Genomic DNA, 15,842 nt, shown 5'->3' with positions numbered 1-15,842 from the left:
CAGAGGAAACAGGGGGAAATGCCTTAGCTCTAAAACTTAAGGGTAATTCACTGGCATGTTAATCGCCCTAGTGCAGTGTTAGAAACTGAGGTATGAAAGCTAGGAGCTAAATGGCACCTTAAACCTAGGTTATGGGCACCACAATCGAGTGTCTAGGTGCGCTTTTTTATAACAAGAATACAAAGCTGAAAATGAATGAACTGCAGCTAAAACCTTATGTTCATTTTTCACATGGTCTAGTCCTCATCTGAAGACTGCAAAAAACAAAGCCATACTCCCCCTGCCCTGCCCTCCCCTCTAATATTCTTATGAGGGTCCCTTCTCCAGTCTTCAGAGAGTGGCTGGAAGTAGGGAGGCAGAAAAAGGTCCTTTCCTTCCAGCAGTGGCAGTTTTAATCTGAATTCTTAGGTGCAGTACTGCGTTCAGAGCTCAGAAACTGCTTGCATTAATGAAATTCCGTTGCAATTTTGAACACTGCCCTAGTGATTCCATGGAGCCATATTTTGTGGGTTGCACAATTTTAAAAGAAAAATTATTTATTGGTAAAGTGCTCTTTGCAGGGCTAAAAAGAATGTTTCTGATCATTTGGGGCAATGAAAAATCATTTATTAATGCATACTAACATACTATCCATAAGAAGACCATATCAACAAAGATTTATCTCCTAAAAGGAATCAAATCCGATTTTTTAGAAATATGTAAACATGAAGATTTTTTTCTCAGGGGTCAAGAATTTATATTCTGATGGAAGACATGCTTGCTTATTAGTGCATGATTTCTGAATTTAAAAACTGAAATGTCGACATGCATGTGCTAGGGTGTGCTCTGAAGGCATGAGACCTGGATGAATGACCACCTAGGAACCACAGGTTCCATGACTGAAAAAAGGTGAGGTGTACATTTAAGACAATATATAAATATTAATGTTTATATGTAAATCATCAACACAGAGCAATGATAGATTAGATGTACTGCTGCAGAAGAGGATAATTTATGGCATTTCAGATGTTGTTGGGTTGTGACTCTTGCAAGAAAAGTAGCAATGCCAACTCTTTACCCAACTCAACTGAATTCACAAACTTAAAGTCTCATGAATTTCAGTCTCTGTTCTCTGTACTTATATTATTCCATTTTATATATACTTAAGGGGGAAAAACTTAAGGGTAAAAAGCTTTAAATGCCAGGCGTTGTTAATTACATTTGAGAAGTTAACATTATTATGTTCACGTATTACCAATAATTATTTGAACTAAACTGCTAGTGGAAAGGGGATTTGTGGAAGAGAGTCTGTTTTAAACAAAGAGACATGCTTCCTTAGAGAATGTGTTTAATAATTCAGTATTTCAAGCAGTGCCTGCTTGGGGCAATTACGAACTCAACATCCTGGATGACAGGCTTGCTAATTCAGTCTCGAGGAACTAAAGTTCACCTGGCAAGTTAAAGCAATATTTCAGTTTCACATGCGGAAGGTTTAGCTGGCCCCATCTCATTAGCCATGCTCATACAATCATATACAGCAAGATGGGGAACCTCCGGATGTTGATGGCAACTAACTTCAATCAACTTCAATCAGCATGGCCAATGGCCAGCTGTGACTGGAGCTATAGTCAAACAACATCTGGATGGCTAAAGTTTTGCCATCCCCAATATACAGATACTAGTTCAAATAACGACAATGTACAGTATTTACACAGTGTTGAAACAGGGAACCATGGTGAAGTACTTCCAAATAAAATACTGGCTTATATTCCTGGCTTGTTTGGAAGCATTGTGCCGTAGTTCCCAGTTCAGACGTAACTGAAAATAATGTCTGTACTGAATCCTGGGGTGTTTTTGCTACCCATGTAAAGAAGACTATGGAAGCAGGAAAGGGGTTATATGTGGTTGAACTCCACTCATGCATATCCACGATTATTAAGTGAACAATGAAAACTTAGTAAGACATCCTAACAAGACCAAAGCATATGCTTGCCTTGTCTCCTAAATTTCTGCCTAATCTGTATATAGATTGTGTTGGTTGAAGTTCTACTAGTAATTAACAGGTGATAAATCTTTGTTTTTAAAAATAGTTTGTGCTTGCCCTTTGAGAATTTGAACCACGGTAAAGCTGTAGGGAAAGTCTCAGATGCAAAGCAGGGAAGCGTTTTAATTAATTTTTCAAGCAAGAATATACATCTTGTACAAAATGTTGTTTTAAACTTTAAAAATCACTTGGTATGGGTCACAAGAATCAAAGATCTTTAATCTTCCTAGATTGTAGAAGATTTGTCAGCTTTCTGCTATCTCGGATAAGGCTGTCAAAGTGTTTATTCCCTTGTAAGACAACATCCAAGGGATGAAAAGAGCACCTCCAGAATAGTTCCTATGTAATCTCACCTTCAAGGACATACTATCTGCTCTAACTAAATTTGTCAAAGTTTAATGTTTTGTGAAGGCTGTGTGGAGAAAACTTGTTCTCAACATGATTCAACCAAGGTGATAACAATTCTGACTCCCTTGTTCTGAAGGAGAGCTTCAGATCCCCATTTCTCAAACTGGAAGGTGCGTTGTTCCTGGAGAGGAATAGACAGCTGCATTGAAAAAGACATACAAACAAGCCCACCCGCCAAAAAACACAGAAACCAAAAAGAAAACACCACTAGAGGCAGAAGATCACAGATTCCAACTCATTCAACTACATAAAGACTCTCATAAAATTGGACATAATAGAACTTAAGAAACTGCATATTTGCACTCTTCCAATTTCAGTCAAGGCACACATTGGAAATAGTTACCTCATTGCCTTCCACTTCAAGTTTAACTGGTTGTAACAGAACAGATTCTAATCTTATTTTTTTCATAAGCAGGAGACATGAAAAAGTTTCTGCTTAAGTAGGTGAACAAAGACCTCTTTCATTAAGATCAACTAAGGCTGCAATCCTACACATTTTTCTCTAAGAGTAAGCCTGAATTCAGCGGTCCTTACTTTTGAGCAGAAATGTAATGGATAGGTTTGCACTATAGAAGTTTGAGTCTTACTTCCACTGACTGTACAGCGCACCTATTCAAAAATCCAAATCTCGGCTAGGCGAAGTCTTCCTCTCCCCGCAGATGGGAGAGTGAAAGAGGGAGACACACGACCCTCTAGGTCAGCGCACAATGTAATAATATGCAGCATGGCTCTCAGCCTTCCTAAGGTGGGTTGGCTTCACAGGAAAAGTATACCCTATACGACAATTAAGGTTGGCAGAAGGAAATGTGCATCAAATTAGGGAACAGCTGACACTGTTCCCTACACAGTGTTCTCTACACTGACGCACTCAGGTATGAATTAGGATCACAAGGTGTTACAATAAATTATTGTCTGCTGTTCACAAACTTGTGCAGTAGCAGTATATGAGACGGGATGGAACCACCCACTCAGCACCAGTGTTGCTGCTGATCACCTCAGTGGGGCTGGGATATGAAGGCAAAAAGATTGGGACCATGCAGTTGCCCCGGTGGGACTGCCATCATCAATCCAGCACTTCTGCTGGTGCAACTGCTTAGTCTCGGTCTCACAACTGTCATGTCCCAGTCAGTGTTAGAAACTGAGATATGAAAGCTAGGGGCTAAATGGAGCTTAAACTTAGGTTATGGGCACCGCAATCAAGTGTCTAGGCACACTTTTTTTACAACAGGAATGCAAAGCTGAAAATGAATGAACTGCAGCTAAAACCTTATGTTCATTTTTCACATGGTCTAGTCCTCATCTGGAAGACTGCAAAAAACAAAACCATACTCTCCCTGCCCAGCCCCTAATATTCTTATGAGGGTCCCTTCTCCAGTCTTCAGAGAGTGGCTGGAAGTAGGGAGGCAGAAAAAGGTCCTCCTTTCTTTCCAGCAGTAGCAGTTTTAATCTGAAATCTTAGGTGCAGTACTGTGCCCTGAGCTTAGAAACGGCTTGCATAAATGAAATCCCCTGTAGCAAAACGCGCCTAGCACAATGGGAGTTTCGATGCTGGTCCCAGCCCCATTCAAGTGAGCAGCAGCATCACCAAACATACTACTGAACTTGAGACCGTATGACTTTTGATGAAGCTGTGTTGTATCACACCACAAATGCAACTCAGTAATACAAAAATAGCGCAACAAAACTTACGTATTCCTTCACGTTTTTTGTCTTCACAGCTTTGTATGAATAATATGCAGGATACAGCATTCCAAAAACCAGCCTGTTGAAAAAAATAGAAGTATTTAGGTTTGACAAGAAGGGCACAATAAATAAACAATGAATCTGTAATATTGCATGAGAAAGAAAAAGAGATAAACTGGTTTTTCCAGTCTCTTCAAAAGCAAACTTTGACAACACAAGATAACCTAATGAACAACTGCTTCAGTTAACAGGACTATCCCATCTGAAGTCTGTATGAAGTTTATTTCAGTGCTAACCTATGAACCAATCTTAACAAAAGTTCCAACATAATCCTGTCTATGGTCTCTGTTTATTGCACTGGATTGGCCCCTGTAATTGGCCCTTCTTAACTTCAATATGAAATACTTCCCAAATATTATTTCTTTGGTCAAAAAAATGGTTGACTGGGGATTGTCTTTGATGCAGATCTTTAAGGTTAGCTGCTTTGATTAAGAAGGATTTCAAATTCAGTCATATACACATTTCTTGTTCTGCATAGTGAGTTTATTTTAAAAAACCTGAAAATATTTGCAAACATGATTTAATCTGTTAGACTTTTAATACAGATTACCCCATTACACAACCTGCAGTAAGACTTGCATATTTGCCATTCCTACAGAAACACGCTTACATTTGGATTTTCCCCAGTGGCTTTTGCATTGGGAGCTAAACCATTAAACTGGCTGTTGCCAACAGTGCAAGTGATTTATATGACCTGCAGAGCTCTTAAGGTAGAATTTAATGGGTAGCACAACAAGAATATAAAAGTTTTACCTATTACACATAACACTTACAGATAGAAAACATAGAATAACTACTTTGAAGCTCGACAAAACACAAATCTTATTTGTTTAAGCCATGACTTAGTTAAAAATCAGCTTCATTAACTATATCCCCCAATCCCCTCCAAACTGGTGCCAAGGTTTTGCAGTTGTTTTGCAGCATTTTGCAGCACAAACCCCACATTTTGCAGCACCCCCAAAACTGAGCAATTGATACTCAAAATGGTATCATCATAGGTATCACCCCCAAACTCAACATTCTCTGTTCTGCAGTGCAAACCCCATGTTTTGCAGCCCATCCCCCAAAAGCACAGAAAGCAATACAGTATATCAAACTGAGGCTATTCCAAACCAATGCAAAGTTGTTGCAATAATTCTTTCTACAGTACCCTGAAAACTGTTTATGCTGGGAAATGATTGCAAAATTTTGCTACAAGTTTGGAGGGGACCCAAATTTCAGCATTTGTAGTTAAGGAAGCTTCGTGAATGTGCTACAACTACAAATAATAGAAATGCATGAAGGTAAACAAATCTGTTCATCTATCACTTAACATATTTGGCAAAGCGAAAGGTTTGGCTCAGGGAGCTTTTTTCCCCTTTCCTGCATGTCTTCACAAATATCTCTAAAGGGCAGAGATTCTAGTACGTTACAGCTGTGTATGTACACACACACACACTTGCCGCAATTATTCACAGAGGTATCAGGTTTTCTCTTTGCTAACTAGCATATATAGCAAATGTAGCCCTATGAGAGAATATCGTCTGTTTATCTGAAGACTTCGGTACTCCAAGCTAGTTGGATGAATGAAGTATTTCTGTAGGCATAAATACTCATACAGTGGTACCTCGGGTTAAGTACTTAATTAGTTCCAGAGGTCCGTACTTAACCTGAAACTGTTCTTAACCTGAAGTACCACTTTAGCTAATGGGGCCTCCTGCTGCTGCCGTGCCGCTGGAGCATGATTTCTGTTCTCATCCTGAAGCAAAGTTCTTAACCTGAGGTACTATTTCTGGGCTAGCGGAGTCTGTAACCTAAAGCATATGTAACCTGAAGTGTATATAACCCGAGGTACCACTGTATTTATATTAACTATTGTATGCACTGTAGCAAAGGCTCTGGGATTATTTTTGAAACATACTAGGGGCAGCACTACTGTAAAATAAGCTATATCACAGTTCGATTAACAAAACATCGTACAAAGACAAAAAATGCTTGCTTTTTATATTGAAGACACTACGTTGACTTTTAGCTGCATTAAATAAAAAACCATTTTCAGTCAAACTGTTTCAGCTGATTCTAATTATATTACACACTGCTTTTTAATTAATAGACTTGTTTACAAATGTATGTAGTGCCATTTGAGTTCATGGTTGTTTTATTTCTCCAGCTTTATAAAACACAGTGCTTTCTCTGGAATGGAGACAGAGATTTCTAAAAAGAATATACATTCATCAAATATAATAAATATTTATATTCAAATTGAAGTGTGAGGTTTTAAGTATTTAGTCATTCTACAGCATGCAGTTCTCTATATACTGAACATGTTAATAGGGGTGCATGAAAGCAGCTTGCAATGGAGATAACTCTGGCAGCAGACAAACCAATAACAAGGTAGGCACACAATCATGGCAAGAAACTCAACTGTAGATGTGAAAGGATTATTATACCGGTATCACATTCATGTCTTTGTAAAGTTAGGTTAACTAAATTTATATACTGCTTTCCACAACAAAGGTCTTAAAGTGATTTAGAACCAAGGAAAAATGCAAGGTTGTATTAAATGTAGCAATAAGGAGATCATATGGTCAGTGTGTTTCTCGAGGAGAGTTTGGGAAGGGTGAAGGGTTGCTTAGGGGGAGGGAGCAAGAAGTCCTATTGTGCTAGCATAAGGTTACTAGATTTTTTTCAATGAATCCGGGGACACTTTTCAACTTCCTACTAAATAGATGGATTTTGTCAGGGGACATCCCCAGGAAACGGGGATGTCTGGTAACCTCATGCTAGAGGGCATAGTTGTGCTGGTTCAGCTAGTACAATGATTTGGTTGAATACAACCCACAATAATAAAATCCCAGCTTTAATATATTAGAAGCAGATTTAATAATACAATATCATATCATAGGTGTTTGCTTGGTGCCAAACTAGACTTTGCTTGGTGCCAAACTAGAGAACAAGTCTGTTCTCTCGTTGCCAAACTAGAGAACAAGTCTGTTCTCTCGTTGCCATTCTCCAGACCACTTTTAGAGGTGGCTCATAGAGAAGGGACTTAGATGATGACCTTGGTAACTGGGCGGGTTCATACAGGGAAAGGCGTACCTTTACATATAGGGTCCCAAGCCTTATAAGGCTTTAAAAGTCAAAACCAGCACTTGAATTAGGCTCAGAAACAGAGCGTTATCCACCACACTCAGGCCAGAATTTGTGCTATAGCTTCACATTTGGAAAAACAAAATGCCACATCCATCAGCCCAGACAGGAAGGCGGTTGACCTGCAGGATGGGTGACAGCCCATCAGAATTCCTAATATTTCCTGTTTGCCCAATGAACCAGCACTGAACCAGAACTAAGTCAAATAGGAAGCCTAGGGAAGAAAGAAGACAGAAACTCTGACTGAGCCAAACACTAATGTAACTAAGGGCATGTAGGAAAGACAAATGCCCATAAGGAAATGTGCCCTGTTATAATGTAATAGAAAAGAACACTCAGCATGCAATCTACTGTAGTTCATGTTGTGAGTCTCCAAAACAGGGGATCCATCTCCCTAGTAAGGTTATGTTAGTGTGTGCACTTCATCAGAATAGTCAGGCTTTAGGAGTCACTTTCTTTCAATGAGGAAGTGTTTTTCTAAACTCAAATAGCTAGATACTGTTTAATACTTGGTTGCCATGGCAGTCTGGCGAAACAAGCTTTAAATCACCAGATGGCTGATCTTTATACAAAGCAGGTACTGGCAGCACTCCAGTTCTTTCAAGTATTTCCTAAGGCATCCATGTCTGTAGAGAACAGGTCTACAGCAAATGTATGCAATAGTTCACCAGAGGTAGATTTCACATAATGAAATATATGCACTATCCATTTACATTCTTCCCAAACATGTTCTGACAACTGGCCCCACCCACACTAGACACTCAGGTAAGTTCAAGGATTCCATATGCCTTACATAAATACAGCAGTTTTCCACATGAAGAGAATAAAATTCAACACAAAAAGGTTTGCTTCTGGTAAACCAGGACCAACTAGGACTTTTAAGACTAATACTGGGCTCCTTTAGAAGAAAATGCCATGTTCTTGATGCACTGGCTAGCATTTTTTTTAAAAAATCACCTTTGTGATTATGGCAATTATTAGAGGTGTATTCTCCCCACCCAACATGCATATCATGAGAGATGACTAATTCAGTAGGACTGGCAACACATTAAGATATGTTAACTACTCATCTTCTAATCAACAATTAAATATGCACTTTACCAAAGATCAATATAGATGTCTTCCAAGATACTGAAAAGCATAAGTTAACATTCCAAGCAGGAAAATGGACTTTCATTCTTCAAAAGGATGAGAAACTTATGGCCCTCCAGATTTTTTGAATTCCAATCCCCATCAGCCCTAGGCAGCATGGCAAGGTGAGGGTTGGTGTGACTTTGAGTCCAACAACATTTGAGGGGCCACAAGTCCCCTACACCTGTTTTACAGGAACATTCCAGTTAAAAAATAATTTCAAAAATTAGACAAGAATAATCTTAGCTTGCAATCCTACCAAATAAAAATTACAATTGATTACTTTAATTTGCGGGGGCCAATTTATTAACACTAACTCTAAATGCATAACCTACAGTGTCCACTGTTACATTGGAGGCAGTGATCAGACCTACTGACAGTGATCCTGGAATCTGAATCAGGAATCTCAGGAGCCAGGGCAGTGACCTAGCTTAGTGAACTACCTGGGATTGATTGAATGCAGGCCTCAGATGCTCTCCAAGCACAAAATGGAATGGTGTATAATGTCAGCCCTGGTCAAACACTCTGCCCTTCCCTAGTAAGAGCACATACCAGGCCTTGAATCAGATACAACCTCTCAGCCCTGACCTGGCTCTGACATTTACTGCTGATTACTGGTTGAGATTTGTTTACCTGCATTAGTCATGTGCATTTCCTTCTTAGAAGCTAATTCAACAGAACAAAAGCACAGGGTCAATGCTTTAGGAATCAGCTGGGAATGATAAACAGAGAAGAGGATGCTACTTATTAACCAAGTGACCAAACCATCAGTGTGATTCAGCTATCCACATATAAACTTCAGTAGGACTAATGAACTACAGTGGTACCTCAGGTTACATACGCTTCAGGTTACAGACTCCGCTAACCCAGAAATAGTGCTTCAGGTTAAGAACTTTGCTTCAGGATGAGAACAGAAATCATGCTCTGGCGGCGTGGCAGCAGCAGGAGGCCCCATTAACTAAAGTGGTGCTTCAGGTTAAGAACAGTTTCAGGTTAAGTACAGACCTCCGGAACGAATTAAGTACTTAACCTGAGGTACCACTGCATTAAAGCACAGAACTGATTAAATTTGATTTGGAACACTTTGCCCAGTTTCAGCAACCCATTTCTGAACATTTAGGATACTGCTATTTCTATTGCCATTTACATTGGAAATAGAATATAGCTTTCCCCAGGACCTAGAAATGGGACACTTAGGGCAAAGCCTATTAGTTTTACAGACTGAAACATTATTTGCTATTTTATTCTTTTTAAGTCTTCAAGAGCTATTGTGGACTTCCAAAATGTTACCGATTACATCAGTTGGAGGAATTCATCATCATCATCAAGTGCTTGCGACATTGCTTCAACTGCACCACAACAGTTCATAATGGATAAATTGATCCAATGTGGCAACACTGGCAAAACATCAACTTTTTACTGAGTCTATAAGCATTATAAGATACAGATGTGAAGACAAAAAGAATAGTGAGCAACTACCATAAGCAAAGTTGAAAATAGTTGTTTCCAGTCTTACTATTTCACAACATTCATCTCTATCCCACTACCTAGGGGGATAAGCAGAAGAATGAATAATGAGGTGACTGTGAATGGTTCAAGTACACCAAGCTATGCTTCCCCAAAAAACCTGGGTCCATAAAAACTTTTTGCATAGTTTGGGTCATCCATAAAACTTAAAGTTATTGCAAAAGTGGAAGCACATATGTAAAGAAGCGAACACGTTATATCGTTCTCCCTAAGAAAATGTCTAGATCTGAAGTCAAGTTTTTCAGAAATAATTTTCACTGCTGGCTTTGGTACCAGCATCATCCTCCAAATCAGGAAATAACACTTCTGGTAGGTTGCATGAAGTTGCCAACTTCCTTTTAAGGATAAGGGTAGACTGTGAAGTAGCATTGAGCCTTCCTATTTTGACAGCTTCTCTAGGAGATGGACCTTAATTTACATATGCAGAGACCATCTCCAAATCATCTGAAAGAGAGGTAAGTTCTCAAAGAGCCTCTGGTATAGAAAGGGCTAAGAACACAGTAAAAATCATAGGTAACAACGGACTAGGAAAAATCTCTACAGCTACCGGTAATTGTGAGAAAGGACACAGATCTCTCTCTTTAAAAAGCAGTGATCACATCAAAACCTTTATCAATCCATAATGCCACTTTGTTACAGTACAGCTTTGACTTGCGTTCAACAAGATCACTGGATATTTTGCAGACCCCTATAGCAAAATAAAACACAAGGTTTTTCCTTGTGTCACAGCCTTTCCCCCAGCAGTTTAGAAAATACTATCTTGTGCATGTTGAGCTTATAAGTCTGATTTTTTATTCCCAATATTTGCATTAAGGTTTTAAACAGCAACTCTTCTCCGAGTATTAGAAGAGCACATAAAAGACAGATTTGTGATTGTACAATGCAATATTCTCTGCCTGGCACTCTTGAACAATTGTCTGACAAGCAGCCAAAACTGTTATCTAAGGACACCACCAACAAAGTGCGATTGTAAACAACTTTCTAGCCAAAAAGATAAATATTGGGCTCCAAATATATAGAAAAACTATTGTTCCTGATTACTCTATGGCACTCTTTGCCACTCTAATAGTGATACTATCTCTCACAATAATAGTTACACTTAAACATATTTAACTTATGTGCATTCAGCTTTATGTGCATGGCAAAATAAATAAAAAGAGGGCAGGGTTCTGGGAAAAATGACTTTGGCAATCCCATCTGCCATTAAACCCAGTGGGTTTTGACTATATGCAGTTTTGACTTTTGGCGCAATCTCCAGAAAGTAACCCCGTAACTGGGAAGGCACAGTTTTTCACCATTCCTTAGAGCCTTGTTTCAATTTACATAGTGAATAATCAATTAATCTTTAGAACTCTTCCTCATGCTTAAAGGAAGAGCATTCTATAGCTCAAGAAGCAGCAGTAGCATTTTTGTACAAATCTACTAGTGCTGTACTGTCGATCTCCATTTATCACATATATTAGATAAGGATGACTACCAATACTTGCTCTTCTTTTATAAATGTATGAAAGCAAGCATTGTCAGGACTATGTCAAAAGACTTCATAGCCCTTACAGCTTCAGAGCAAAAAAATAAAAAAATAAAATTTAAAATCTCTTCCAAACATGGTTGACATGAGCCACAGCTCAGCAGCATGTTTAACAAAAAAAGAAAGCCTCCTTGAGATACAACACAGAATTCTAAGCAAGGGCCAAATGCCAACCACTTTCACTGGCTGGAACAGAATTAGCATCACTCTGCACAGCAGAATCCTTCAGCAGCAATTCTGCAGATAACTGTGGGATGGATGTTACACTCATGTACAGTGATGCCCACTATCTATTCTACCAGAACAGAAGAAATGACAGGCATCTTACATCATAGGACAAGTATCCCATCAGCCCAGTGCTTCTACTTCTTCCTCTCAGTAGCAGTTTCCTAGCATGTCTTGTTGCCAAGAATTCTAGTCACAGCATCCCTTGAAATTCCTAGTCCACAGACATTGCCTCTCTAGAGCAAGTCATTCACCTACAAAGTCCTGGAATATTTTTCATGGTTCAGTGGCATGATTTGCCTTGGCAACAACAGATGGGTCTACTTTTAAAACATATATAAATACTGAAGACTGATTTTAAGGGACAACTTCCCTCTAAGGAATTACCTTCTTGGATTTCCTTTTTAAAAATCTAGCTGCTCTCTGAATGCTGCTTTTGTTTCAGTTCTTAAGGCTACAAAATTCACATTATACAAACATGCTGGCAGTTCACATTAAACAGAGATGCAAAAAGATTTTTTTTTAATGTTAGGGCTATTCTAAAACATTCATTCTTTAAACAGCATTTTAGAAAGCTGGATCCACATGAGTGCATTTTTGTACTGGAAATACCCTTTTGCTGCCAATGAAAGCTTCTTTAAAACATTACACCATTTGAAATACAGAACTCATAGATGTGTATTTAATCCAACCCACCTGCAATTCTCTAAATGTCACCAACTCCACCACTTAAAATTAAAGAACATGCAAAGATCCTTCTGGTTATTAATTACACAGCCTCTCTGTTGCTAATTTTACCGGCTCCTCCTTTTACACCCCTTCATTACATACTTCTACCCACAAGCAGACTTCCAAAAAATCTACTTTGCCACATCCTCTGGTCAAGTTAAGAGTCAGCCAGTCTTCCTTCCAACTTTGAAGCTGCAAAGGTGGGTGGGGATTGCCTGGGTAGTTACACTATTCCTCATCATATCCCCAGTTTCCAAGTTGGGTAGAATCATAGAGTTGAAAGGGACCACCGAGGGTCATCTGGTCCAACCAGCTACTATGCAGGAAGCCAAGCTGAAGCTTATTTGTCAACTGTGTGGCCAAGGCACCTTAAGAACCTAGGCCATGAAAGTTAACTCTTTTTGGAGTACGTAGAGTGTACTCAGGGTTGACATTGTAGAAGAATGAACACATAATGAATCACCTAGCTGGTGAGATCAACATGACTCCTAGAGTGGCGATCAAAACTATCTCATTCAGAAGCCTGCAGTAACACATATTGGATAAAGTTCCAGAAATGAGGCAAGTCCACACACGCCTCTAAATATAAGCCAACAGGCACAACATGGGTGAAAATCCTGAGATTCTCCCAGACACTGCTAATATTTAGTTACTAAGGTGTTTTTTTTAAAGAAAGCTTTCTTCATTCTAAAAAATGCCTTTCATTGAAAGGCAAGGTTTTTGAATTTAAGGTTTCATAAACGTTAACTTTTACTGACTGAACACCTTACTCAAAACTTATATTTAGTAAATGGAAAGTCACGTACTATTTATTGTGTGTTACTGCACAGACCTGCTAAAGCCCTAGCTTTAGGACTTGAATGCTACCTCCCAGCTGTAACCATTCACATTCATTAATATGCTCAAGGATAGACATATTTCCATGTGTTAATGTTCCCACTATTTGGCCAGTCAGCCACAGAGCAAAAACAACAATTCTCTTTGACACTGCCACTCCAAGGACCCTCCTTCCTTCCTTCCTTCCTTTATTAACAACCATACCAGCAGCTACTGTTCTTTCCACTATCAAAACCCATTCAACTGGGCCAACTGTTGCCACAATAGATCAGATTTCTACTCTTCTAGTTTTGTTTATGAGGCTGTGAAAGCAGCAGAGAAACCTCCTGCAGAAAAACAGACATACTTTTGCTGTATCATCCTCAGAACTCTTGCTTCCATGGAAGCATCTTGGAAGAAGAAAACTGAAAGGTCCACAGTGTGTGCATGAACTAGCATGCAACTACCATTTAATTTCATGTGTATGCTCTTTAAGAATTCTTGGGTGGATGCCACCTGGAAGCTGGTGATGTGCCGGTTTTTAATTCATTAGTAAGCCCTAGAACATTGTCTCTTCTCACCAACATTAGCTTCACTTCCTCATTGGGTGGAATTCAACATCATGCTCATCTAATAATTCAATCTACCCCAAGATTTCAGCTTGCCAGAGAGAATGACACCCCCCACCCCTGTGCTGTTCAGGGGGATCTCCTGACTCCTCCCCACAGTCAACCTGAGGAGGGGCACAGGGGAAGGAAAGGGGAAAGCCCTGTTGCTCAAGCAGACATCCTTGCACAGGACTTATGGTGAAATGACTGGTTTGGTGAATTCTGCCCATTTTGTTTACTTTTAGTGGAATGATGTTCTAATCTAATTAAATTAAGCATGCACTGTACATATACGGTATGCAACATTATTAGGTTTTTGCTTCTATTGTGCTAAAATTTAAGGAGTTACAGGAACCACACAGACTAATCAGCAAAAAGGAATGGTTGTTCACCTTAGGCAATGAATTGCTACTTCCATAATTAGTCACTACGGATGTGCAGTTGGGAGGATAATTTTTAATGTAGGCTTGCAAATTTGCTGTAACCTGCAAAGCTGTTGTACACATGCACCAACAGGAGACCAATATTAAAGCTGAAAGACTGATTTAAAAGAAAATGTTCAAACTCTTGGATAATGCATACCTTCAAAGCTGCAATTGCTGCCACCTTCAGTCCATATATAATTTAGTGGATCTGATATAGTACTGCCTGCTCAGAAATGTTTCCATGAGATGGCAGTTTCATGGTTGTCTGTGCAATTTCCACATCATACCCGTCATTACAGAATTCCAAATATCTGAAACATGCCTACTGGTTGACTACATGCATTTAAGAAGATATATTTACCATTTAATTGCTTGCTCACATGGCAGACACTCTCAAAATGCCTGGTTTACATCACAATTTTATTCACTTCAAGTGTGGGCCTCATAAGGCCACATCACTTTGCCCTTTGAACTCGAAAAAAGAGTACTTAAAAGAAAAAGGGTTGTTTGGTGTTGTCGGGGCCAGAGTTCTCTGCAGCAAACAGAGACCTACTCTTTTCCAAATCATAGCATGTGTATGCTAATTTATATGGCTGACATAAGACATTTGAATGTTTTTATACCACAATTTTAAAACAGTCCTCAGAATAATAGGCACTGTTTGTTTTTTAAAAATCACACTGTATTTAGAAATAAATTATAAGGATTGCCAAATTAGTATTTAAGCTGCCACAAGATTGCCATTTGGGACTGCAACTACATTTACCAGATCACATTCTTATAACCACTACAAATTCTTGTTAAACTAGGTTAAAATCACTACAGCATGCATTTAAAAGCCATTCTTTAATCATCTAAATGTTGAAATTAATGGATAATATATGGGATTTCTCAGAAAAATATACCTTCTTTCAACACTTTGCCCAATGACCAAAAAATGCTAATCTTTCAATAGGAAAAGTACACTAACTTTTCAACTATGGCCCCCTCCCCTATGATGGCAAAGGTATTTCTGATAAAAACACAAAATGGTGTATCCAAGGTCCAGCCAAACCCATCACTTTAAGTCTCTTTATAGGCAGTGGACATTCATCTATCTCCCGATTAGTTTCTAAATCGTATGAATTTAAGCAAACTGACAAGGATGAAGACCTCGCATTGTTGGGTCATACTCATCAGTAGACCCATCAGTATTATACTAATAAACCCTTGTTTTTTTATAAAACGGGGGGAGATCTACAAAAATATAAGGAGCTTCTCGTTTACAGAGTATCACTGCACCATGTTTACAAATAAAATTTATGAGCCAGCAGTCACATAAAAGCTTGTTTAGAGTCACTGGCTAGGGCTCAGTCCCCAAACCGGTTTTCAATGACAGGGCGAAGCTCTAGACAACAAAGGTGGCTGTGGCTCAAGCGTGCCTTTACTGTTTTCAGTGTGGTGTTTTAAATAGTTGTGACCACCTCTGGATCATAGAGTGAACAGGAATCATAATCAGATTTTTAAAAGATGACCATTATATAATTTGAGTGCCACCCAATGACCACAAT

General features: G+C 39.0%; 1 protein-coding gene across 1 annotated transcript in view; it reads right to left on the bottom strand.

The window, feature by feature from the left end:
- The window catches only part of REEP3 (receptor accessory protein 3), a 28,877-nt gene that overhangs the window by 11,968 nt on the left and 1,067 nt on the right, over window positions 1-15,842 (bottom strand). Inside the window, exon 2 of the mRNA XM_079975746.1 lies at window positions 4,121-4,193. Coding sequence (XP_079831872.1) covers window positions 4,121-4,193 — 73 coding nt within the window. The remainder of the gene's footprint in view (window positions 1-4,120; window positions 4,194-15,842) is intronic.

Source organism: Podarcis cretensis, assembly GCF_951804945.1.
Source record: "Podarcis cretensis genome assembly, chromosome: 5".
In the NCBI taxonomy this organism is placed as follows: domain Eukaryota; kingdom Metazoa; phylum Chordata; class Lepidosauria; order Squamata; family Lacertidae; genus Podarcis; species Podarcis cretensis.
Note: the sequence above shows the minus strand (reverse complement) of the source record. Positions and strands in the feature narration are given on the sequence as shown.